This window comes from Acinonyx jubatus, chromosome B1 (genome assembly GCF_027475565.1).
Source record: "Acinonyx jubatus isolate Ajub_Pintada_27869175 chromosome B1, VMU_Ajub_asm_v1.0, whole genome shotgun sequence".
Classification (NCBI taxonomy): Eukaryota; Metazoa; Chordata; class Mammalia; order Carnivora; family Felidae; genus Acinonyx; species Acinonyx jubatus.
This window is the reverse complement of record NC_069382.1, coordinates 26,346,394-26,373,375: the sequence shown is the minus strand read 5'-3', so window position 1 is coordinate 26,373,375 and position 26,982 is coordinate 26,346,394. Positions and strand designations below refer to the sequence as shown.

Below are 26,982 nucleotides of genomic sequence, written 5' to 3'. Positions count from 1 at the left end.
ATCTATTAGATAATTTTGGGGAGAATAATAAAACACTGGGTTCCCCTGGCTTCTTTAGAAATTTGATGAGTTTTAACGTATTGACTAAGTGATTAAGAAGTAAAAAAGAAACAAAGAATAGCAATTAATAGCTATTACTTTTTAATAAAAAAGACTCAGCTACATATGAGAGCTTACCTGTTCTGTTTCAAAGATGTCCCGAAGGTGTTCAAGACCAAGGCTTTTCAGGAATTGGCTGATATTCATGTCAAGACCTGCAACTAAAAGAAACACATTGAAGTTTTCAGAAAGCAGTTGATCAATCTAAAGGAAGTTACAGTATTTATTTAAAGCGATGACTCTGACACCCTTGGCTGTGCAGATGATTTTATACAGCAAAACAATCCAGCAAAAATTTTATACAGCAAAAATAATCCAGAATACATAATTTTATACAGCAATAAATACAAAAATTTTATACAGCAAAACAATACAGCAAAAATAATCCAGAATACATAAATTTAATTCAGACACTTCAGGTTATCTCTGAATTTGGCAGAGAAGTAAAAGAAGAATTTATCTTATCAGTAGCATTTATATAAATCGTAATATTATAAATCTAATGCTTTCAGTAAAATATTTAATAGCTGGAATTAAAAATCGAATTTACCAGTTATTGTTTCAGTTTCCACTCCTTAAACATCTTTCAGGTTTTTTTTTTTTATATAATTTCAATAATAAGACTCACCAGTAGTTAAATGAAATATTATGGCTAAAAGTGGGTATACTGGAATATATGTAAGTAAGAACAAGATTGATGTCGAAAGATTTAGTCTATGAAGACAGTTCTTACAAACTGGTGTGTATATGAAGACTCACAGACAGGATGTCTTTAAGATAGGTGTTCAATACTTACTAAGAGAGGTAAGTGAAATCTATTCATTTAAAAAGCCCAAAACCAAATACACGTTCACAAGTATACTCGCCTTCTCCCTCCTTCCTTTCTGCGCCCGCTGCTCCATCCCCTGTGTTGGCCGCTCCTCCTACGGCCAGTTCTGCTAAAGGGCCAGTGAGGTTATCGATGCTGCTGGCAGCAGACAGGCAGGAGGGGGTGGATGCTGGTGAGATCAGAGAGGCACTCACTACGGTGGCCTGAGGTTTAAAACAGGTGGGTAAGGCCTCCGGGGGCATGGCATCTATCAGCAAAGCTCTGATGTCGTCAGCCTAAAAAGAGTAATACAAAAAAACCAAAAAAACAAAAAAACAAAAAACAAACACACAGACACACACACACAAATACTATATTTTAAAACAGTAAGTTTTTCATTAAGGACAAAATGCATTCTGAAATTAGTCTTCGGCAAGTGCCTCATTATTGCCTATTGGTTTTTGATCATTTGTTTCCAGCCCCCGGCTCCAAAAAGTCCCAGCAGTTTCTTTTTTTTTTTTTTTTTAATTTTCTTTTTTATTTTTTAAAATTTACACCCAAATTACTTAGCACATAGGGCAACAATGATTTCAGGAGTAGATTCCTTAGTGCCTCTTACCCATTTAGCCCATCCCCCCTCCCACAACCCCTCCAGTAACCCTCAGTTTGTCCTCCATATTTAAGTCCCAGCAGTTTCTACAGGTAGACCTGGAATCCCTGTATAATTTTTAAAAAAATATTTCATCTTTTGAAGATCTGATGTACAACTTGGTGACTTCAGTTAATAAAACTGTATTATATACTTGAAATATGCTGAGAATAGATCTTAAATGTTCTCGCTACACACACATCCACATATATGAGAGTTAACTATGGAAAAAAGTCTAAGAGTGTAGAATGTAGACTATGTTGACTTCTGGAATGTTTTTTAACACTACATGTACATACAGCTGTTCATACTGATCACACAATCACACACGTATTTAAAGGAGAAGTTCATCTTTTTTTTTTTTTTTTTGAGAGAGAGAGCGAGCGAGCATGCACAGGTGAGCGGTGGAGGGGCAGAGAGACAGGGGGAGAGAGAATCTTAAGCAGGCTCTATGCTGTCAGCGCAGAGCCCAACTGAGGGTTTGATTTCATGACCTGAGCTGAAATGCAGAGTTGGATGCTTAACCAACTGAGCCACCCAGGTGCCCCTCATCTCTCATTTAAAAAAGAACCCGCTGGGGGCTCCTGAGTGGCTCAGTCAGTTGAGCATCCGACTTCGGCTCAGGTCATGATCTGTTTGTGGGTTTGAGCCCCATGTCGGGCTCTGTGCTGACAGCTCAGAGCCTGGAGCCTGCTTCGGATTCTGTGTCTCCCTTTCTCTCTGCCCCTTCCCCTCCCTTTGCACTCTGTCTCTCTCTCTCAAAAAATAAATAAACCTTAAAAACATTTTTTTAAAAAAAGAAACTGTTGCAGAGTGTTAATTCTCAATCTTTTCTTTAGAAGGAGTTTCTATACTTACAGTATGTTTTTGTATACTGTTTAAATAACAACGATGATTTTTATTCATTGTGCATTATTTAGTGCACACTTATTAATTTAACGTATAATTAAAATCTGGAGACTTTTTTTTAATGTTTGTTTATTTTTGAGAGAGACAGAGCATGAGTGGGGGAGGGGCAGAGAGAGGGTGAGGGAAAATTCCAAGCAGGCTCTGAGCTCTCAGCACAGAGCCCAACGCGGGGCTCTTACCCACGAATTGTGAGATCATGACCTGAGCTGAGGTGGGACGCTTCATCGACTGAGCCACCCAGGGGCCCCTCTTTAATCTGGAGACATTTTACAAGGATGCCACTTTAATTTGGCCAGCTTATTTGTTAACTTCACAGTTAGGCACAACTGCTGTGAGACTACGTAGGAGCCTCCAAAAACAGAAAGCCATTAATTCCCTCCTCCGTGTGCCGCTCTTCCCATCAAGAGGTGGCATCTATTTCCCTTCCATTAAATCTGGGTTGCCCCGCGGGTTTCTGTGACCAAGAGAACATAGAGGGAGTAATGTCTGAGGCTTTTAGTCAGGCTTTAACAGAAATGGCAGCTTCGACTTCTCTCCTAGAAGGCGTCTCCATGCTGTAAAAAAAAGTCAGGTTGGACTACTGACTCAGGAGGGGCTCCGTGGTGAGAGGCCCTGTAGGATGAACGGCCGCCCCAGACCCCACAGCTCAGCCGAGGTCCTGGCTGAAGGCAGGTGCACGTATCACTGCCTCGCTGAGCCGCCGACCCACGGAACCGTGAGGAATAATAAATCACCGTTTTACTCCACTCACTCAGTTTTGGTTAAGCTACTAAGTGTTTTGAAGTGGTCTGTTACTCAGCAATAGATGTATGAAACAGGATGTGGCTTGGAAAAGTACTTCAGGCTAAAAAATTATAAATTATTGTGCATATTAATTTACTTTTCCATCTTTGGAAAAATAATATACTGCCTAGAAGGTAATTTTTCTTGGACTCTTTCATAGTCTCAGGTAAATGATCATGAACATCAGTTGTTCCTGAACAATATGCCAAATGTAAAAGTTAGAAGATATTTTACTAATGCAATTCTCTGAGGATATACGGTATGTTCTTCTAGGATTGTTTTCCCTCCCTGTTAGGCATGGCAAAAAGAATTAAGTTAGTGTACTGCTTGGCTTGCCTTAATAGAATTCTGAATTATATAAAAAATACACATTTAAAAAATTCAGAAGGAAGGAAATTTGTTCTTATTCTAAGTGAAACACGCACCACTAAGGTAAACCTGCTGCTGCAAATTTTTTAAAAGCATTCATTTATTTATTTAGAGAGAGAGAGGACAGCACGCACGGGGGAGGGGCAGAGAGACAGGGAGAGAGACTCCCAAGCAGGCTCTGTCTGCATTGTCAGTGCAGAGCCCTCCATGGGGATTGATCTCATGACCCTGAGATCATGGCCTGAGCTGAAATCAAGAGTTGGATGCTTAACTGACTGAGCCACCCAGGCGCCCCAGCTCTGTAACTTAAAGTCATCTCTGAAAGTATAAATTTAGTTTTTTTTTAATCAAAAAAAATTTTTTTAACGTTATTTAATTTTGAGAGAGAGAGAGTAGACAGAGTGCGAGCAGGGCAGGGGGCAGAGAGACGGGGAGACACAGAATCTGAAGCAGGCTCCAGGCTCTGTGCTGTCGGCAAAGAGGCCAACACGGGGCTCGAACCCACAAACCGTGAGATCGTGACCTGAGCTGAAGCTGGACGGTTAACTGACTGAGCCACCCAGGCGCCCCGAAAGTATAAATTTGAAGCAATAGTAAATAACTCAGAATGAAGACTCACCGTCGCCAGATCTAAAGGTGTCTGGCCTTCCTGGTTCTTCATAGTTGGATCTGCACCATGTGCTAGGAGTAGGGCACATAACTGTGTCCTTCCTTTCTGGGCTGCTTCATGAAGAGGAGTAAATGCCCACTTGTCTGTTGCATTTACACACGTGTTGTATTTTATCAGCAATGCTGCTATGTCCACATGCTGAGGAAAAACAAAGGATGTGAAGAGTGAAGAATGAGATTGGTGAAGCTCCATCAGGTACGCTTGTTTTATTTAACATTTCATTCCCTCTGTATCTCTATTCTCATCCTTCATAGAAGTTTCTTCTATTAAAAAAGGCCTACGTGGCCCACTCCTGTATTTTGGACTCCCGTCTTTTCTCGCCCACAGAAGCTCAATTCCGCAATCACTCCTTTACCTGGTGACTCTTCCCAGGGGCTTTTAACGTTTTTTATTCAGCCTTTCAACACGGTCAGGTCTATCTTAAAAACGAACACACGAAATGCAACTATTACCTGACTCCACGCCTCCTACTAAAGGTCTAGTCTGTCTGTCAAACCTTTCAAACAAGTGTTCTTACTTGCTTCTTTTATGTTCCTATTTCCCTTCTAGCCACTGCAATCTGATCTATTTATTGAAATACGCGTCTCAACGATTCTCCGTGTTCTCTCTTCAGCCTTTGGGAAAGGTAATGTAACATAACAAAATGACTTTTTACAAAACTTAGTCTGTCATGTCCAAAATGACTCGAGGGTGGGGGAAATGTCAGCAGCAGACGCGTTAACTGACAAACGGCGTGAGGTGCTCAGATGCCGAACTATGACAGAGGAAGAATAGAAAAGAAGAGCTACATTTGAGAAATTGTGAAGGAGAAACTACTGGGTTTTAAAAAGACATTAACTACAGAGAAAGAAAGTGAGAGACAAGTCAAAGATGACTACCTCTCTTTTTGCAAAATTTGTCTAGAAGATTTAAAAAACAGAATTGGAACTGTTAACAGAAACTGAGCAGTTTAAGTGGGAATGAAACTGTAAGAAAGTTAAAGTTCACTTGGGGTAAGTAGTTTCTGAGGTAAAATATCAAAGTAATGATGTTCTGTAAATGGCCTGACACAAATGGCTGGAGCACAGATAAGGGTCTGTTTATTCACTCACTCAACGCTCTCCCACCACCTCCCCCAACAAGCACACATTGGTGAACACCTACTATGCGCCTGGCCCTGGGGGTAGGGGCCCCGGGGAGGTCTGCAAAACAAAATGTCTAGCTGATAGCTGCAGCCAGGTGATAAATGAACTCACTAAGAAAAGGAATTCAGAAACAGGATTTCAAGGGGGATAAAGCCTTGAGAGAACAACATTTGGGGAAAGGAGAGTGGGCGAAGGTCCCCAGAGGAGACAAAAGAGGCACTGAGAATGAAAGAACTATAAAGAGGCAGGACTGTGCAAGGCAACGTAGGAGAAAGTTTCAAGGAGAGCAGTTTCTCTCAAATAGTTAAGTTCTACATAGCATAAAGTTTGTTTCTTCCCAAAAGTCCTCATAAAATAAGCTTCAGATAAGCAATTATGCAACAGTAATATTGATTCAATGATTGGGCTTTGAGAATAATAAAAATAACCTTATTCTTATAAACATATTTAGGGATGCTTAGTTTGGTTACCTACCACTAATGAATGCATTTTTGAAATCCATTTCAACTCCAATATTCTATAATTCTGTGCAATCGGCACATTTGTGTTCTTTATGGATACATTTCCTGGCATACCTTGATCACTTTTAATAATTAACTCAGAAGCACATTATCTGTTGAGACTAAAATTCTGACTCATGCTGCAGTATATTGAATTATCAGAAACTTTCGTGAGAATGAGAAGAGATGGGGAAGGTAGAAACAGAAATATCCCAAGATGAGATTTAGGCCACCCTTCTTCATATTTTCTATATGACAGCCTTTTGCTCTCCTGAAGACACTCACCTCAAAAAGAACAGACACTTTTTCTGAGGCAATATTAAAGCTTTTTAAAGATAACACAAGTACTTATTATTTCAGGAAAATAGTTTCAGAAAATAAAGAGAAGAAAATTTATTAGGAAAATACCAATGAAATAACATTTTTATTAAAAAAAATTTTTTTAATGTTTATTTTTGAGAGAGAGACAGCCTGAGCAGGGGAGGGGAAGACAAAGAGGGAGGCACAGAATCTGAAGCAGGCTCCAGGCTCCGAGCTGTCAGCATAGAGCCCGACACGGGGCTCGAACTCCTGAACCGTGAGATCATGACATGAGCTGAAGTCAGACACTTAACTGACTGAGCCACCCAGGTGCCCCAGACCAAATAACTTCTAAGGACACTCTTGCATTTGCTCTGAGAGTACAAGAAACAAAATAGGAGTAAAGGAACATCATGACACTAGGGCATCTGAGAACAAGCTATGTTTTGTGATCCTTTTGGGATTAGGAATGATACATCATCATTATAAAACTGATTCTAACACAAAAGATAAAAATAGGTACCAACTGTGGTATTATCCAAATTACTTAAAACAAAACAAAAAACAAAACAAAACAAAACAAAACAAAACAAAACAAAACAAAACAAAACAAAACAATGGGGCACCTGGGTGGCTCAGTCGGTTGAGCATCTGACTTCAGCTCAGGTCATGATCTCATGGTTCGTGAGTTCGAGCCCTGCATCGGGCTCTATGTTGACAGATCGGAGCCTGGAGCCTGCTTCAGATTCTGTGTCTCCCTCTCTCTCTGCCCCTCCCTGCTTGTGCTCTGTTTCTCTGTCTCTCTTTCTCTCAAAAATAATAAATATTTAAAAATTAAAAAAAAAAGTTTAAAACAAAACAAAACAAAAATCCCCCAAAACGTATCTCCCTTATTCAAAGGACATATGTTGAAAAGGGATAGCTTTTTGTTCAGTTAACCCAAATCATGGAATAACTTCAAGCTTCTCTCCAGTAAGGTTATACGGCATTCAAACAATGCTTCTGATGATTCATTTTATTCTACTCCCATGTGTACTGGCAGGGTGATATAATTCGGTAGACTAATTTGCACAGGCTTCCAAAATTAGATAGTCCCAGGAAAACTACGTGTGTGTGTAAAATGAATTGTATACAAGTATATGGTATTTATTATTCAACTTTCTTTATATTGAATATGTAGTTTATGCTTGGAGAAACCAATTGGATGCTTGTTAAATTTGCTGACAGACATGTGAAAGGGCAATAAACAGGAAGGAGTATATTACTACCAAAGTAGATGAAAAACACAATTCTTAAGTCTTCTAAATAGCTATACCACTGGGACAAAAATAGTAACTGAAATTTAAGGCTGACAAATGCAATAAATAAGCTGCAGCTTAGTTCTATACCATTTATAAGAACAATGTACTGAACTGGAAGGTCTAGAAAAGGAACTGAACTCTGCTGGAATGTTTCCAGAAGAAAGAGCCGATTAAACATAGCTTCAGAATCCAGCTGAAATGCAGAACGCTTTAAATGACAGATACTATGTAAATACTGTGAGGGCCTTAATTTAATTTTAGAAAGCTGGAAAGTAGGGAGAAGAGAAACATACTTGGGCTCCAGTTAGAACCATTTAATTGTATGAATGTCATGAAATCCACCCAATATTATACACTTTGGACAAAGCACTGAAAAATGAAAAAGTCAGCAAGTTGATTTATGAGATAATAGAAAATCACATGCTTCACGGTAAATAAATATTGAGGTCTTACATTTGTTAATAGAAAAATGAACTGTCTCGTGTAAATGTATATTAAAACTATAAGGCATTATAATACAAAACACTGAACAAGATAATGTATATTACCACTAATATAAACTCTCATGAAATCTACACCTTTTATTTAAACTTCTTAAACTATGTGTTTCTCTGTTTAGAAAAACCGAGGTGGCAAAGTTCTTTCTATATAAAATGGTCAAAGATATACAGACAGCAGTCTGAGCTCTCTAGAGGAAAAAAGGTAAAATACAAGTCAAAGAATAATTACCAATAAATAACAGCTTAAGTAGCTTTATGTAATTTCACAGACACCTCACATGATTATTTTATCCCCAGGCTACCAGTCATTATCTCCTACTGAAGCCAGTTAGTCTGCGTCTATTTCAGGCAGATACTGAGCTGGTCAAGCACACACATTACTCCTAGGGCTGTGCAACGTAAAAGTGACATACAGCCCATATGCTAACCAGTAGGATGGCTGTGGGGAGTGACTTATCTTATAATAATAGTTATTATCCCAGATTTTATAGTGCCTTAGGCTAGAGAATGCACTTTCCACATTCAGGGTCTCATCTAATTATCACAACAACCCTGTAAAGAAGATTTCAGCATCTGAGTTCTACTAACGGGAAAACTGAAGATCAGAAAGATTAAGGCACTTCCTGAAGATGACTGGGTTACTGAGTCAAAGCCTAAAGACTAGATCCCAGATGTTTAGATCCTGAGTTCAGGTCCTTCCATTACACACAGCTGCCTGCAAGGTCTTGCTGGACTAAAACTCAAGAGTCATTTCTTGAAGAGCTGAAAATGGCAAAGTGTATAGTATCAGGGAGAAGCCATGTCAGCAGGGATTACTGGGTAACACTATACCCCAAACTACTCTGCGAATAGCTTTATTTTTAACTTAGAAGTTTCTATTTCATAGGAAGCACCGCAAAAATCTCTACAAAACTGTTATTTCAGGGCAGGGCAGGGCACACAGCCAGGACAGCTCAGGCATCACTGGGATGAATACAATATAACTAGTGTTTTGCCACTTTAATGTGGACCAGAGCCCCACGATTTCATCAAAATATCCAGCCAAGGCTCATTGTAACATGAATAAAAAGGGACTTTTGAAAGATAACAGATTTGTATACCCATAGATAATAAAAATATAATTCTATCTACCTTTTAGTTAAAAGACAGGGTAGCTTTGAAAATTTTTAGATTGTGTTTAACATTGGTCCTCGTTTTAAATGTACTAATTGAGATTGAGATAAATATTGATTTGATATGGTTATTAACAATAGATTATACGGTATACCAATTGCATTAGATAAAATAATTTTGTAGAGCAGAGATTCTCAGTGGCGGGGATAATCTGACCTACTGCCAACTGGAATCACTGTGTATCATAAGGGATGCTACTGGTACATTTGTATATGCCAAAACCCTGGCAAAAAAGAAAGGTCAAGAAACCACAGGGCTAAAGCTTTTAGTGAATACCAACACATAGTCATGAACTCACAGATATTTGATTTTTGAATTCGTAAGTTGAATACCAGAAGGACTTTTAATGACTCAAAAACTCCACCTCCACAAGGAGGTAAAAATACCTACCATAAACACATTATCTAGCCTGTTAACATTCTTCAGTAGGATGGGACAAACCAGGTTGACCAAAACCTCTACCCACATGCTCTTTACACAGCCTGGAGAATTTTCTGTTCATTTTTACTTTGAAAAATTACCTTCATTTACACAGAGCTTAGCAGCAGGGATGTGGTAACACACAGGATAACACGAGATGAGAGAATGAAACACAAAAATGTCCACTATTTGTCTCCCACGGAGTTAGAAGGAGAGAGCAGATGGATGATGGTGAAGTAAGTTCATGAAATGGCACAGGGGGCCTCTGGTCTGGGCCCTGACTGCATTACACCTCCCCTCGGCTGATGGAAGATGCTTTGAGGGAACGTGAAAGAAGACAAGACTGACCTGCACACTGCACTACTCGTTAACCACAAGACAGATCACGAGACATTTTGATTCTCTCCTCACGCTAGTCACCACATGATACACGTGTAAGTAACATCTCAACACCGTTCTGATCTGAGAAAAGGTAAAATACTTGACTTTTCAAGGAAGTTTTACGTTCTTTGCTCTCTGTGACAGCTGTGAAGACTGTGACAGTGGAAGACTGAAGGGACAGAGCTTAGCCACAGCCACAACGTGTAAAATACACTGAAAAGCACACAGACCCACAGAGTCTACATACAACTGGCCGTGTAAGTTTTACCAGGTTGGGGCAATTACTCCTTCTACTGCCACACCCATTCTTACTCCAAAGACTCCGCTTTAAGTTCTACTGGACCCATCAGTTTGATAAACTCTTAACTGAAGCTTTATCAAACAGATTAGTGGAACACAGTATGGAGAGAAGGATCACGCTAAGAAGTGAACGTTAATCTCCAAACGGTATGTATTTGTAGTTCTAACACAGAGGGAAAGAAATTCTACACAACTGTGTAAGCAGATGGTAGCGGTAAATATTTAGCGTTTCTGGTCTTCAGGAGAAACGTATGCTGTGCAGTGAAACTGGGCATCTTATATGAAGGAAGGTTAAAATTCTAATAAATGTCATTAAAGATAATCATCTTTGCACAGATTACTGCAGTTCCGAGAGGATTTCAGTACTAATAATACATGCAGTAAATATGGTAACTTTCGATGAATTTATGTGACATTTGGAAGTATAATTTTCTTTCCTGTTTGTCCAACTCAAAACTAGACTGTTTGCTTTTCTTAAGAGTATTCCCACTCAGACTGTCATCTCTCTGAAATACAGATTTTTGCAGAGGGGATATGAGAAGATGAGGACATTCCTTATGGAGGGCAAGGGGGAAAGACAGTAAGAGAATATGGAAATCACAATGATTAGGTTTTACTTAATAGCTTGTTAGGCTTTTGCAAATCCAGACACTGTCCTCATCAACAGTGATTCCAGCTGTGAGAACCCCTGGTATGTACGATCGGGCATCTGTGGGTTTTTATAATCAAATAGGGATTTAGTGAATGAACAGATAAGCACATGAACATTCATCCTGCAGGATTATTCCTGTGTGATTCAGGCCTGAGTGGGCCTGGGTGACTTCCAGGCAGTCAGTTTCAACAGACATCATCAACACACTGCAAGACACTCCCCTTCCTCGTCCTCTTTCAGCTGATGATTACAGTTCCAGTGCTTGGAGAATGGCTCTGGACTCTCACTGTGGGGCTTTAGCTAGTCAATCAAATTCTACGAAACCGTATGTACCAAGAGCTGAACCATTTACCTGAATATTTTTAAGATGCGGACGATAAACAAAAGCAAGCATGATTTCTATGCCTGCAAATAAAAAGCCTGCTGGGTCTTACGGTTTCTAAAAGCTCTATCATCTGTAACAATAAATATTAAATGAGCAGCCATTACACACCTGTTACTGCGCTAGACAATGTGAGGAGAACAGGGAGCTGTAAAGAGCACGGCCCTTGACCAAAAAGGTAGTTAAGCTTAACTGGGAAGGCTAGAAACGCGCTGAACAGGAAGACTAAGATTGTCCTAAATTATGTTGTTGGTTAGATATCTACTTACTTCATGCACAGTATGCATTTGATAGAATAGTAAATGTCAGTGAAGTTTTCTAGACTTGAAATGTAGCATGCTCACCCCATAGGATGCTGCGTTATGAAGAGGAATTAAACCACCTTTGTCTTGGGCATTAACATCTGCTCCGTGCTCCAGAAGATATTCAGCTACCTCCAGGTTATTGTAGCCTGCTATTAGAGTGGAAAAGGCGAACATGTCAGATTAAAGAACTATATATTTCTATCTATGTATACAAATCACAAGGGCTGGAAAACGTGACGATTTTAATACTTTTTGCTCATCTGAGCAGCTGATACTACTCTCACGTGACTAAGAGCCTTTATGATAAGGTGTCATACAAAATGAAGCCAATCAAAAGCGTTTCACTATTTCTGTCCAGCGTCTCCCTCATCTTCTGGTGAGCTGTATCAGGTATCCGAGCAAGCACCGTGAGCCTCAGGGCTGGGGGCGCTCACCCGCCAGGTGCAGAGGGGTGGAGTTTCTGCCCTGGGTGTCCCTGCAGTTGATATTCTCTGGGGTGCAGAGCTTCTGCACTCTCGCCAGGCAGCCTTTCTTGGCAGCATCCAGTAAGGCGGCGTCTCCCCTCAGCAGGTCCTGGATGTCCGTGTCTCCCTCTTTTACCAAATCTAATGGCGTGTTTCCATCTCTGTTCTTTTTGGTTGGGTCTGCTCCATGCTAAAACAACAACGAGACAAAACCAAATGGGGTTTGTATTTTCTATAGTACCTTTCTTAAGGTCTTTTTAATTTTTAACTTCACCTTCATTCACCCAAAGAAAGGTATCTATATCCTGTATGCATTTTGAAAACCAGAGGCAACACCCGCCTTTTCTTTGTAAATTCCCTGCTCAGCAATATGGTGGATCAGCTTTGTAACTACTTCTCAGTGGAAAGTCTAAGTCTTAGGATCAGTGGTGACAGTGAAGTGGGGAAGGGGCTGGGCACCTTTTCTGTGTCATGTCATATACTTTCCCAGACACCACGCTGTCTCCGGAAACCCCTTTTTGTTTTAAGAGCAGCCTGGATATTACTTTTTGACCAGACTTCAATGACATAAAGATATTTAGTGTGTATAATGGGAAGGAAGTAAGAAGAGGAAGATACACCAGTGGAAAAAGTACTTGATTCTAAATGCAATCAATACCAAAGTCTGCTAATTTTTTACTGTTTTCATTTTAAGTCTTAACACCTCATGTGAAATTAGGTGTAGATGTATTAACAATGGATTTGATTTTAAAAGTTGAATCATCTACACCTACAACATGAAACGAATAAAAGTCAAGGACCTTTATTATGGGCCTGACAGACTGCTACTGGCCCACTGGAGAAATTCAGAATAAACCAAACTAGACAGTGAATTCACAGTGACCTGGAAGTTCTTTGTTTGTTTGTTTTTCCTGGAAGTTATTTCTTACCACCTAGTGAAGGTAAAAATGAGTATCAAATACATTATTATCCTTAAGACTCATAAAAACATATTCAATGGCATAAAGGTGGTGGGGACAAGAATTCTATTTATGTTTAACCAGCATAAGCTTTAAAAAAAAAGAAAACTACACAAATATATGTCTGATCATTTCTCACATCTTTTAATCCACAAAATTATGTTAGTTTCATATAACTATTAGTTCCTACTATCTCGTTGCTTTCCCCCAAACCTATATGAATAACTTTGTTTAAAGATTACTTTGTATTTTAATAAAAATCTAATATCAAAGTTCTTATAAGACATGTATGTTTAATGTTTGATAATGAGCAATGAGTTTGTTAATAATAATACAGCTACTAAGAAAAAAAAATCAAAGTTGATTGAAAAACTTGTTTCTCCTTCTACCATGTTTTCTGATATTAATACCACAAGTATAAGCAATGCAAACAAATGCAACTCTTTCCAAGACCTACCTTGATGAGTTGTGATGAAATGAACTCATCAGATCAGCTCAGAAAGATACTTCAGACACTATTCAAAGCTATCCAAGTATCATGTTATCACACTCAAACACACCCCTAAAGTAGAAAATGTAAGCAATCTCTACAGCACTTATTGTACTTAATAATTCACTGTGATGTAATTTTCCATACTAACCGAAAAGCCAATGCAATTACTTTATATTTTATAATTTTAAAAATTACATACTTTTAAAAGGAGCTTGCAGATTTCATATTTTCCTTTAGCTGCTGCTTCATGCAGAGGGGTAAACTTCCATAAATCCGCCACATTGACAGAAGCCCCATGCCTTACTAAAAGTTCTGCTACCTCATAGTGTCCATATGAACAGGCATTATGAAGGGGCACCAAGCCACTAAACAAAAGAAAATTATTTTTAAGACATGTAGCAGATCTTTGTGTTAAGATGATACTTATAATAAAAATGATGTTAATTCTTCTTTGGCAGTGACTATGATGAGCACTCACTTAAAAAGAAAGAATTCTCCCTGGGTCTTGAAGATAAAGTCACCCATTTCCAAGTAAGGATTAATAATTTCAAAAACACCCCTTTCAACACAAGGATTTCCCCTAGCCTCTTGGTGAAATTTCACAGCAATCCTATGCTTGGAACACATACAGACAGACCCAGAGAAAAGGTTCCATCACAATATTTTTAATTAAAGTTTTTTTTTAAGTTTATTTATTTATTTTGAGAGAGAGAGTGCAAGCAGGGGAGGGGCGGGGAGACAGAATTCCAGTCAGGCTCCACCTTGCCAGCAGAGAGCCTGATATGGGGCTCAAACCCACAAACTGCGAGATTCATGACCCAAGTGGAAATCAAGAGTCGGATGTTTAACGGACTGAGCCACCCAGGCGCCCCTCCATCACAATATTTTTAATTCAGGTTTCATCCTGGTGATAGGGAGAGCAACACTACAAAGTGATTTCAGGAATAATTAACCAATAATCTGGTTTCATCCACTCAGATTTTCTTCCATTTGGGTTTTCCTAATGAAAATGGTATGCCTACTTATAAAATAGACAAAAAAAATTAACTAATTTACTCAGTCAAGTTATACCTTCTGTCTTTCGTTTTTATTTCTGAATTCTTAATAATTCAGCAGGGGCTTCAATGCACAGATTTAATATTTAGATGTTAAGCAATGAAAAGTCAAAATTCAAGTGATCCAGGAACTGTAGTATTTGGTGAGGAAAATAATGACACCAACCATAAACTCTAGTTGCATGAGAAATCTAGCCACCTCAGCTCATGAACACACTATTCTGAGACAACTCCAAGCTGTGGTTAGAAGGCAGCTGGCATTCTAAAAGGATAGAAAGCCGTTCCTATAAACAGGGTGCAATGAAAGGATAAGCTTAAGTTGCACTTAAAATATAACAAAAACAAGGTATCAAATGTTTTTTTTTATTTAGAGATCAGTACTTTTGTTTTTAATATTTTGAGATAAAAAATATTAAGTGCTGGGGCACGTGGGTGGCTCAGTCAGTTAAGCGTCTGACTTTGGCTCAGGTCATGATCTCTCGGTGAGTTCGAGCCCCGCGTCGGGCTCTGTGCTGACAGCTCAGAGCCTGGGGCCTGCTTCGGATTCTGTGTCTCCCCCTCTCTACCCTCCCCCTCCCCCACTCATACTCTGTCACTCTCAAAAATAAAAAATAAAATAAATAAACATTAAAAATACTAAGTGCTAACTACAATGGGCAGTAGAAATAAATGTTGGTTGCTCTCCAGTGGACTACAAAACTTCAAGCCTGATGTATCCCTTTTAAAAGATAAATCCATAATGGTTAATTAAAGTCTAAATTGTGTGGTTTAATTCTACAGTACTCTGATATGTAATTGCACAGAAAAGTGCTTGCTTATTTCTATTTTGAGATGATATGAAATTAACTCAGAATATGGAAGCTCATTTCAGTTAAAACTTCCTTCTTGCATCACTAAATAGCTGCCATGGCCGCTTTAAACTCTGACTAGATAAATTAAAATAATTTAGTAAACTAACATAAAAATACAGAATATCTGAGTTGGTAAAAATAAAATTATGTGTCTATTAATAGCAATGACGTTGGGATGGATGGCTTCTTTTGGAAAGAGATTATACATTTTTAATAGCAAAAAAAAGGACACACAATAAATTATAAACTATATAAACATATTCATACAATGCAGTAAAATACTATGATAGGCATTAAAAAGATGAGATGAACAATTAAGTACTGATATGGAAAGCCATTCAAGATCTATTTCTGGGTGAAAGAGCAAATTACAAAGCAGGCTGCATGGAATGGCAATCCGCATTTATGTTAAAAATGAGCCGACCCCCCACAGCAGCATTCCCACAGCTTTTAAAAAGTCTGGAGGATTACAACAAAATTTTTATCTAGAAGGTGGGGTGACAGGAATTTTCGTTTTCTATACTGTATGTTTCTATTAATGCTTTAGGTTTTAAAAAAACATGCATGACTTTTTTAACAGGGAAAAGAATCTGAGACTTCAACCACATTTTAACAATTTTTAAGTCCCAAACAGCTCAATTCTAGCACCTACCCTTTGTCTTTGGCGTGGACATCGGCCCCGTGGTGTAGGAGGTACTCCACAACAGACACACGATTGTAGCCTGCTGCAAAGTGTAGAGGTGTAGAATGCCGACCCTCCAAATCTCTGCAATTCACATTTTGAGGGCTGCAAAGTTGCTTTAGTGACACACACACACAAAGGACATTAATATTTATTCATAGGTTTTGCTCCAAAATACCGCAGGCATCTTAGATAAACTGTAATTTTCTAATGAATATTTATTTCCAAAGATTAGATCACGCAAGTGATGCTTAAAAATCAACACTATGCCTGGCTTCACAGTGTCTACAAATGTTCTTACTGTTTACAGAGCAATTTAATCTTTTTTTCATCATTTCCTGGCCAAAATCCTAATCGAAAAGAAAAACCCGGCATAAAGCAAGGCTTTCCAAGGCAAATGATGCCTTCATTTTTCATCCTCACAGGGCGTTTCTCCCTGAGACTGACCGCCACAGCGCGTCTACGGTCCTGCACACGGTCGGCCACTCCTTCCTCAAGCAAGACCGACCCTGCTTGACTGCAGAACCACCCAGAGCTCCTGGCTCTGCGGACATGGCAAGCAGAAAGCCTCCAGAAAAAACAAATTCTGCCTGGGCCACCCACTCGGCCCCCTGACCCACTACAGCAAAGCCGGGCAGTCACCAGGGCTTGAGCTGATCTTTGGGAGATGTCCGTCTGACTCATAGAGTCAGACTGATTTCAGTCATGCTCTCGTGTTTCGCCTTCCCTTTCGTCTCCTTCCGAATGCTACTGTCTCAGCACAAGCTCCATTCTGTCTGCTTACACGGCAGTGGGAAGCAAAGAAAGGTCGGCGGGCTGTGCCACTGGCGGTGATAGATGAATTATAATAACAGTATGTGAATAATAATCCACAGTTTATTTAGAATCTCGTGTTCTTTCAGTGAGAGAATTACTGTCCGTGAAGGGGCTCATCATCTCCATCTCACAGATAAATACACCAAGGTTCAGAGAGGCTAAGTAGCTCGTCCTTTTTCATAGAGCTGGCAAGGCAAAGGTACAATGAAGACTCAGACCCGGTTTTCCTGATTTGTGATCTCTTGATCTTTCTGCTCGATCCCTGCTTACTCTCTTAATTGCTCTCGTTCAGGGAAGTGATGTGAAGAGAGGTAATAGAAGAACAGTCAAAAAAGCTGAGACAACAGTGACATTTTCTAGGCTACAAGGTGTGACGGCAGGACTTTCCAGGCATTTGACAATCTTGCTGCCACTCCTGCCACTGTAATGAGCTACGATTATATAAAAACTAGGACCTTGGAAGGCATCTGTTTCTACGGGTTTACTGACGAGGCGCCTTCAACGTTGGTAGGGTAGAAACAGGGCTTTTCAGGTGGTACAATGCTTACATGACAGAAGGAAGTCTGGGCCATAAGGGAGAGCCTACGATCTCATCAGCTCTATGTGGAAAAGCCCCAGACTCTAAACTCCGAAGAGCCACTGTCATCTGGCCAGGTCATACATCTTATCCTTTCACGACAAGTGAATCTGTGGCTACATTAATACATATACTATAGAATCAAAAAACAGAATAAACACATAAAGTAAAAAGAAAGGATACAAACATTGGTAGCAAACACCTTCTACTGGTGTCCTACGTGATGAAAGCTGCTTCATGCTGCTGCTGGTGGCTCTTTAGGCTGTTATACTCTAAATTCACTTCTTTTCCATGCAGAGAATATTGGCAAAACAGGGATGAGGCTAAATGAGTTGAATAAAACACAACTCATTTAGCCAGGTCCCCAAAATAAAAGCTCATTTTGCTTATTAAATATTTGATTTCTAATATTTGGAAGTTCTTCATTCTCTGTTCCATTTCATTTTCTTTTGAGTGCCAAAGAATTTCACATCTTTCTCACCTGGTCTCCATAGTTTCAGTCAAGCTGTCTGCTTTACTCAGCAGACAGCCTTGCCTCTAATTCCTAAGTTTTAAAAATACTTTCTGAAGCCTATAGGGAAAGCAACCTACTACACTTAATTCTCAGTCTGTCCTTTGCTTTTTTTCTTCCACTTCCATTCCATTCATAAAAAATTATTTGGCCTTTACTATGAATGGATTGTTTCAGAAACCTGAAAGCTGTGGTATATTTGCCTATCAGTACATACAGAACACGTGGAATTAAAAACTACATATTCGGGAAATACTAAACGATGAATTTAATGATAATGGGCACATGTAGTAAGTCTGGAGCCCAGATTATCAATGCTGTGATGCAGAAAAGGAGTCCTGATCACTTTTCTATTTAAAGATGTTTTTTTTAAGTTTATTTATTTTGAGAGACAGAAAGAAAGAGAGTGCAAGAGGCAGTGTGTGTGTGCACGCACAAGCAGGGGAGGGGTAGAAAGAGAGGGAAAGAATCCCAAGCAGGCTCAGGCTCTGTGCTGTCAGCACAGAGACCAACACAGGGCTCAATCCCAGGAACCATGAGATCATGACCCGAGCCGAAACCCAGAGTCAGACGTTTAACTGACTGAGTAACCCAGGTGCCCCTAAAGACTTTCTGTTATTAGGATACATTTCAAATGACAAGAATATGTAATTTTAATTCTGAAAATAAAAAGTATATAATTTTAGATCTAAGAGAACTTTAAGATTTCTCCCCAGTGGCTATTACAACTGAAATTTACTATTTTTTCTTTAAATAACTTAGATGTTCTTGTAAGATGGAAGAGATGTTAGAAATGGCCACATACTGAAACAAAAATAAAATTTCTGCACATTTATTGTCATTTGCAACCAGAAAGAATGCTAAAGGTAGTTTGCTAAAAATCACAAAAATAGAGTTTGCTTAATAAGTGACAAACTTTAGTTTGTAAAAAATAATGTTACAACTATCAGTCCCAATTTCACATTAGCCTTTCTTTAAAAGAAAGAAAGGAAGAAAGAAAGAAAGAAAGAAAGAAAGAAAGAAAGAAAGAAAGAAAGAAAGAAAGAAAGAAAGAAAAACGAAACCACAAGACCAACCCCCAAACAAGAACAAAATGCCACTGCTTTCTATCACCCCTGCATGAGTGGTTACAGATAGGAAGTGTATTTATTTATTTAACGTTTATTCATGTTTGAAAGACAGAGAGAGAAAGAGCACAAGCAGGGGTGGGGAGGAGAGAGAGGGGGACACAGAATCCGAAGCAGGCTCCAGGCCCTGAGCTGTCAGCACAGAGCCTGACGCGGGGCTTGAACTCACGAATCGCGAGATCATGACCTGAGCCGATGTCGGATGCTCAACCGACTGAGCCATTCAGGCGCCCCAGAAGTGTGTGTTTTTAAAAAACATATTCAAGATCAGACTATTATTTCATATTTGAAAAAAATTAAATCTATAACCATGTTTCTATACCACAAACAACGGCTGTTAAAATTTTCCTGGCAAGCAGAGTTACATAGAAAAGAAAATCCATCCTTTGTACATAAGTAATTCCAAATGGTTGCAGGATCATAAGAATGCTTTTCTAGAGCAATTGTTGAGAATCTCTTGGAAAAGTTGAAGAAACATTGTTTTGAAATTTATTGTACTATTATCTGGGCTTGAACTAGCTTAGAAATTTATAAGTGTGGCCAAAAGTAACAGTTTCATTAATATAAGTGAAAATAAAAGAGCTTTCATATAATCAGAAGAAAAGTGACTAAAACTGGTTTAATGGATATAAAGCACGTACTAGGAAATCTTCCTGGTTTATGGATCGACTTTGTTTTTCCCTTTCATTGTTTGGATTTGAATGGTTTCACTTATAAGCTTAAAATGAATTGGTTAGCAAAGTTCAATAGTGCCACCCAAGATGTTAAAAGCACTGATTTACCTTCACAGTTTCCAAGTCTCCAGCTTTAGATGCCTCTAAGAGTCGATAGTCAACATCAGAAGTGCGTATAGGTGTACTTTCTGAATAAAAGAGAGGAGAGATTAGTGTTAGGTTTTAAGGAATCACAGAGTTAAGAAGGAAAATTACTTGGTGAATGGAAAGAGGGATTAAGAGGTCAGAAATTCCTGAGATATAATCTATGGATTTTCTAAACTGTTTTCAGATGAGAAAAAAGTGGCTTCTTATTTCAATTTACATCCATCTCATCCTAAGCCACATTAAAAAAAAAAAGTATTTATTCTGAGAGAAGTGAGAGAGAGAGTGGGGGATGGGGGCTGGGCACAGACAGAGTGAGAGAGAGAGTGGGGGATGGGAGGGTAGGCACAGAGAGAGTGAGAGAGAGAGTGGGGGAGGGGGGATGGGCACAGAGAGAGAGAGAGAGAAAGAGAATCCCAAGCAGGCTCTATGTTGTCAGCATAGAGTGCAATGTGGGGCTTGAACTTACAAACTGTGATATCATGACCTGAGCCAAGATCAAGAGTTGGATGTTTAAGTGACTGAGCCACCCAGGCACCCCCATCCTAAGCTACATTTAAATAAATTCGAAGACACATAAATCCTTCTCTGTCCCTACTATTCTAGCTTTCAAATCTTCTGGCCAAAACTTGGCAAAAGGGAATAAAGAAACATAGAACACAGTATCAAGAACATCTTTATGATACTTTGGTCTTACAAAGTGCTTTCGCAAAGCTTTGCCATTGATTTTGTTGTGCAAACCTAGGGAAGCCACTCAACTTTCAGTATTCAATGTTTAGCCTTTTTCTTTTTGGCCTCAACTTCCTCAATTTGAAACAGAAATACTACTCCCAAAATTAGTGATCTCAGAAAATATAATCAGTGTACTAAAATTCACATTAATTCACATTTACTGAATGGCTTCAGGGAAATGCAATAAAAAATGTCTGTACAATTGGGAGGTGTGACAGAAATGCCAAATGGAATATAATTAGATTAGGCCATTAGGTCCAGATGTACGAAGTTAACAGATGAAGTGTTTTGATTAATATAAACCAAAAATTCATTACACGTTGGCCCAAATAAAAACATTTTTAAAGAAAACAATGTACAAATATGTCACTCAAAATATGTTTGTGGACATTACGTTGGCCTTTCTACTGCACACGTGTATACACACTCATGTAACACAAAAGGAGTGAAGTCCAGGAGACCTGGATTTTAACAGTGATGATGGACAAATCACTTAATAGCTTAGTTTTGCACCTATAAAGTGAGTGTTGGGTTCCCTTAAATCCTCTTTCAGATTTAAAATTACATTATCTTTTGATCAAAGATCCTTCCTTGAGTCCTCTGTCTACAGGGGAAGATCAAGTGATGCTACGAAAAGGTTTTAGATTTCAGAAGAAACAACTTCAGCTCTTTCTAAAGTGCTTCATTCAGGAAGAGTGGCTTTTACAGCATAAGTTTTGAGAACTCTTCCATAAAAGATAAACTGTGTTTATTTAGTCATGATATTACTTAGCAGACAAAATGCTAAGATTGAAGGGAGGAGAGGAAAATATTTCATTTAATGAAGTACATTTTTGAAACATCAATAAGTATTTTTCTTTAGACAAGAGCTTATTATTCATTAATTTGTGGAACTGTCGAGGAAAGAAATCAAGTCTTGCTCGTCTTCAAGGTCCTTTTCACAGAGAACATTCAGAAAGCATTTGCTGAACTGACTTCCACCATGCTATTTTATACTGGGGTCAGTGTGTCTGGCCCACCATCACTCTTTCTTTGGCTGCCTTTATCCATTTCTTTGTTGTCTCATTTGCCTCCTTTCTCAGTGTGCACGACTTTGCTGCATGAATGGGTGAGAGAGTCGGTGTGGATATTATGTCTCTGTGACAGTAATTCTCACAGCTGGCAGAGCTCACGGAAACATCCTTTGGATGTATATAGGTAATATTTCGCAAAGTGAAATGACAGTTGTTTATGTATATAGAGTTAGAACTTTGGATATTTTCAGACTCTAGCATTTGAGGGATACTGCTTGTATGGATAAGTGCTTTCATTCTATGAATTATTTGAAATTGGCACATTGGTCTTGATACAGACTACTTGCAAAGGGTTATAATTTTACAATCAAGCAAAAATTTTTATGCAAATATAAAAATCCCTCTGAGAACTATGGGGAAATTCTTACTCCTTGTCAAAGAGTAGAAAGTAGTTATTTAAAGATATTGATTAATTACTATAGAAATTATAGACCTTTGCATCCATTATAAATCCTGAACAGGCTTAGAACAGATTCATTTCTGGGAACAAAGTAGTAGCTGAAAGGATATCTATACACCCAGGAGCTTTGTACAAAGAGAAACAGAATTAAAAGAAGGATATAAAAATGAAGTTAAAAGGGAACATAGGTAAAATAAGACTAGCTGATATGCAAAGTACTGTATCAGTAAATTCCTTTATGAGCACACTGGCTTTTTCAGAGTATGAAATTAAAGATTTCACTTAGAGTCAAAGGCTAAAGATAGGCTTCTAATTTTTTCTCCAATTCTATTCTGGCTCACCAGAATTTTAAAAAGAAAATAAAAGAGAAGAAAAGAAAAGAAAAAAAAAAAAAAAGAAAAGAGAAGAAACCCAAACTGAAAGTTCCAAAGGTCAGAAGGCAGTTTGCTATTAAAAAACAAACAAAACAGAACAAAAACAAGTCTCCTGTAGACTGGCTGTCACTGGACTGGCAATAGGTCTTACTGACTTATTTCAATGTGCAAATGTAAGTGGGGATTTCAGTATTTAATTTAGCTCTTATAAATCTCCAAATCCTTACCTCTATTAAATGATTACGTAAAAGTAATGGAATAATCATACTGGAATATACAGTCAGAATAATTCATTCTAGGGCGCCTGGGTGGCTCTGGTTAAGTGAGTGACGTCGGCTCAGGTCATGATCTCGTGGTCCATGAGTTCGAGCCCCACGTCAGGCTCTGTGCTGACAGCTCAGAGCCTGAAGCCTGCTTCGGATTCAGTGTCTCTCTCACTCTCTGCCCCTCCCCTGCTCACACTCTCTCTCTCTCAAAAAGAAAGAAACATTAAAAAAAAAGAATAATCCATGGCAAGGTCTAGCCTAAACATACTGTTTAAAAGAACTTATCTGTGATGCTGGATATATTCTTTATCTATGGTAATATAGTAGCCACTAGTCATATGTGGCTAGGACAAATGATGAACAGATTTAAAATTTTTATTTAATTTTAGTTAACTTAAATTTAGCCACAAGTAGCTAGCAGCTACTACACTGGACACAGCAGAATATAGAGAAAGCAGGTCTGGATAAAAAAGTCAAATCTTCTGAAATCATGTTTTAAAATTCTGGTTCATTGGGGCGCCTGGGTGGCTCAATCAGTTAAGTGTCCGACTTTGGCTCAGGTCACGATCTCAGGGTTCGTGAGTTCGAGCCCCATGTGAGGTTCTGTGCTAATAGCTCAGAGCCTGGAGCCTGCTTTGGATTCTGTGTCTCCCTCTCTCTGCCCCTCCCCCACGCGTGCTCTGTCTCTCTGGGTCTCTTTCTCTCTCTCTCTCTCTCTCTTTTTCAAAAATAAACATTAAATAAATAAATAAATAAATAAATAAATAAATAAATAAAATTCTGGTTTATAAAAAGCTGCTGACATTAATTTTGACATAAATACTGCCAACAGTTTACAATTCAAACTTTATTTTATTTTTAAAGTATTTATTTATTTTTAAAGTATTTATTTTGAGAGAGAGTGAGCAAGTGCACAAGTGCAGGAGGAGCACAGACAGAGAAAGAGAGAGAGAATCCCAAGCAGGCCCCGCACTGTCAGTATGAAGCCTGATGTGGGGCTTCAACCTATGAACCGTGAGATCATGACCTGAGCTGAGACCAAGAGTTGGACACAACCGACTGAGCCACCCAGGCACCCCTAATTCAAACTTTATTAATGTAAGCTATTGGCAATTACTGACTTGAGAGCTGGAAGTGCAGGTTTCTAAAAGTGGATCTTAAACCTGGTATCAACATTATTAGTTAAATGTATCTTCATAAAAATGTTACACAGAACAGAACTCCAATAACCTGGTATACATCCTATATGACTGACGCATTCTTTTAGGAGTCATTAGAGATATAAACTGGAATTGGATTAGTAAATTTAGGTACAAGCAAAAAGTCCAGCTAGTACATGGTCCACAGACTATAGATACTCAAGTTGCTCATAGAAATATTAATTTAGGGAGAATCTTTTTTTTTTTTAACGTTTATTTATTTTTGAGACAGAGAGAGACAAAGCATGAATGGGGGAGGGACAGAGAGACAGGGAGACACAGAATCCAAAGCAGGCTCCAGGCTCTGAGCCATCAGCCCAGAGCCCAACGCGGGGCTCGAACTCACGGACTGCGAGATCGTGACCTGAGTTGAAGTCGGACGCTTAACCGACTGAGCCACCCAGGCGCCCCTAGAAATATTAATTTAAAAAATTGTATCCTCGGGGCACCTGGGTGGCTTGGTTGAGCATCCACTTCTTGGTTTCAGCTCAGGTCATGATCTCAGGGTCATGAGCTGAAGCCCTGCTCAGCATGGAGCCTGCTTAAGATTCTCTCTCCCTCCCTCTCTCTCTCTGCCACTCTCTCCCACTCGTGTGCATGCTCTCTCTCTCAAATAATTAAAAATTAAAAAAAATTGTCTCCTCTTCCAAAAAACAATTCCCATTTCAAAACCTTTCTAAGGGCAAGATTTTATCATACAATTCTACTACTGTATTATTTTTCCATATCAATAAAGAATATTAAGAATTAAACCAAAAAGTTCTGGCATATCCTATGTTAAGCATTTAATTACCTATTTAATGTTTTATCTTCCAAACAAACTTCTAAGAAGAATTATCAGAATAATTGAATAAAATATTTCATTTGTGATTCAGTATTTAATTTTATCTTTTACCAGAAGTCATATACTCTAACTGCATTGATTTAGAAGACATTTAAGAAACATTAATGGATCAAATCTGCCTAATTTATTCAATCCTTTCTTCTCCATTTTGTCAATTATCTCTAAATTATGCATAGTATTATTAAGAATTTTTAACGTGATGGCTATCTGTTTGCCTGATTTATGGTTACAATTTAAAGAAACTAACTGAAAATTCAGCACTAAATGGTTCTTGGTAAAAAGCAGAAGAACAACATTTAGAATGTTTGAACAAAAATCACACCTTTTGGAATTATATTAGAATTTACTGGGAAGGCAGAACTATTTCCTACTCAAAGCATGATTACCTTCTTTAAGTAAATGTTCTATTGCTCTGTAGAAACAGGAAGTTAAATGAAGTCATGTTTTTCATAGTTTAAGCTTGAAATCCTGTAACAGGAAATTTCATTCCTTTACGATCTTATTAGTTTTGATAGTAAAGGTGTCCTAGATAGGGCTTACTTCAACTCAAGATCAACCATCTAAGACTGAAGTTGAACGACACTACCTCCCAATGAATTAGCCTGAGGAAAATAAATCCTAACCACTAGCTCTTACAGTGCGGCACACTCTTAGGGGGTTGGTTAGCTCTGATTCAGCTCTAACACATATGAGCTCCACAAGTCTGGTAAGTTCCCTATTTTAGTAGACAGCTGTGATGCTCAACTGTGTTGTACCTTTGGGGGTCTTTCAGAAATCTGTGGGGTATATTTTTATCTTCTAGTGTAGTTTTGCCCAAGCTATTACTATTACAATAATCATAAATTATTTTATTGTAACTTACTGTCATTCCTTATATTATAGTTAGGGCATCTAATATGAGTTTTTAGAAGGTGGCTGTAAAGGTAGGTCACATTATTTATACACTTCATTTCTGTATAAGAAAAGGGGATGTTATAGAATATTCATTACGAAAAGGGGGCACTGTGCCTGATGGAGTAAAGAACTACTGGGTTACAGGCAGGAGAAAGAAACTGGGACTCTGGATTACTAGTCTGTAGCCTTCCTTCTCCATTTAACTCTTCCAGTTGGTTATGTCATTCTAGAGCAGATATAACCCACAGACAAAATAAAAGGGGTGGGAAAGAAGAGTCAATTACACCAAATTAATTCTGTTCACCATTTTTTAATAGCTAGATTGTGTTATTTCCTCTAATTTGGGGGCTTGGGAAACTAATCTACTTTCATATCTGTTTACCTTTGATTTCCCTCAACAAGTTAAAGAGTTAAAATATCTAATACTGTTCTAGGAAGGCACTAACATTCGGCAAGATTTTACAATTATATTTAAGCTAGAAAAAAAAACCAAGATAATCTTATAATGGCACAATGAAGGTAAGAATTACAAAAAAGCAGGTCAGGCTATCACATATGTAAGAACAGTCAATTAAAGATCATTACCATATGAGTGATTTCTAATTTTCTCTATTTGATAGATTTGAGAGCTACCATAATTCCACACTGTTTTTATATGAGCCTTAAGTCACCTCTGGTTGTCACACCCATGAGTCGGATTTTCAATTTAAAACTGAAAAAAACAGAGCATAGGTCTCCTTCTCATGATACCTACCTCACTCCACCAAAAAGCCTGACAGGGAGGGTCTCAGGCTAAACTGGGAGCAAGGAGAGGTATGAGAGATACTCAGGCAAAGAAAGTCTTCCAAGGAGCTACTTAAAACAAGCAGTGCAAAGTTTGTCTGCTTAGATGGGTGGCCGTGAAACGGGAAGCGGGAGGCCGAGACCTCACCGTTCATCTGCTTTAACTCACCGCTCAGAATTTGCTGCACGGCTTCGTTCCCCATCTGCGCTGCAGTAAAGCCTTGTAAGGAGATGATGGAGGGATCGGAGCCGTAACTCAGCAGGAGGCGGCAGGTCTGCAGGTGGCCTGCTAGGGCAGCTCTATGCAAAGCAGTCTGACCAAGAGTGTCCAGTGCGTTCATCTGAAAGATCATTGGGTGGGCACACGGCATTGAGCATCTATTTGTTCCCTTTTACACCCTAGCAAATAAGTTTCTATGAGAAAAATAAATTGTCAAAG

The 26,982-nt window shown here is 38.7% G+C and overlaps 1 protein-coding gene across 1 annotated transcript in view; it reads right to left on the bottom strand.

Annotated features, from left to right (window-relative positions):
* Positions 1 to 26,982, bottom strand: part of TNKS (tankyrase) — a 215,073-nt gene that overhangs the window by 31,004 nt on the left and 157,087 nt on the right. Inside the window, exons 12-20 of the mRNA XM_015082858.3 lie at positions 26,713 to 26,884; positions 19,943 to 20,022; positions 16,100 to 16,245; positions 13,741 to 13,906; positions 12,060 to 12,279; positions 11,665 to 11,774; positions 4,237 to 4,425; positions 966 to 1,203; positions 178 to 260 (exon numbers count right to left, since the gene is read on the bottom strand). Of these exons, the coding sequence (XP_014938344.2) occupies positions 178 to 260; positions 966 to 1,203; positions 4,237 to 4,425; positions 11,665 to 11,774; positions 12,060 to 12,279; positions 13,741 to 13,906; positions 16,100 to 16,245; positions 19,943 to 20,022; positions 26,713 to 26,884 (1,404 nt within the window). The remainder of the gene's footprint in view (positions 1 to 177; positions 261 to 965; positions 1,204 to 4,236; positions 4,426 to 11,664; positions 11,775 to 12,059; positions 12,280 to 13,740; positions 13,907 to 16,099; positions 16,246 to 19,942; positions 20,023 to 26,712; positions 26,885 to 26,982) is intronic.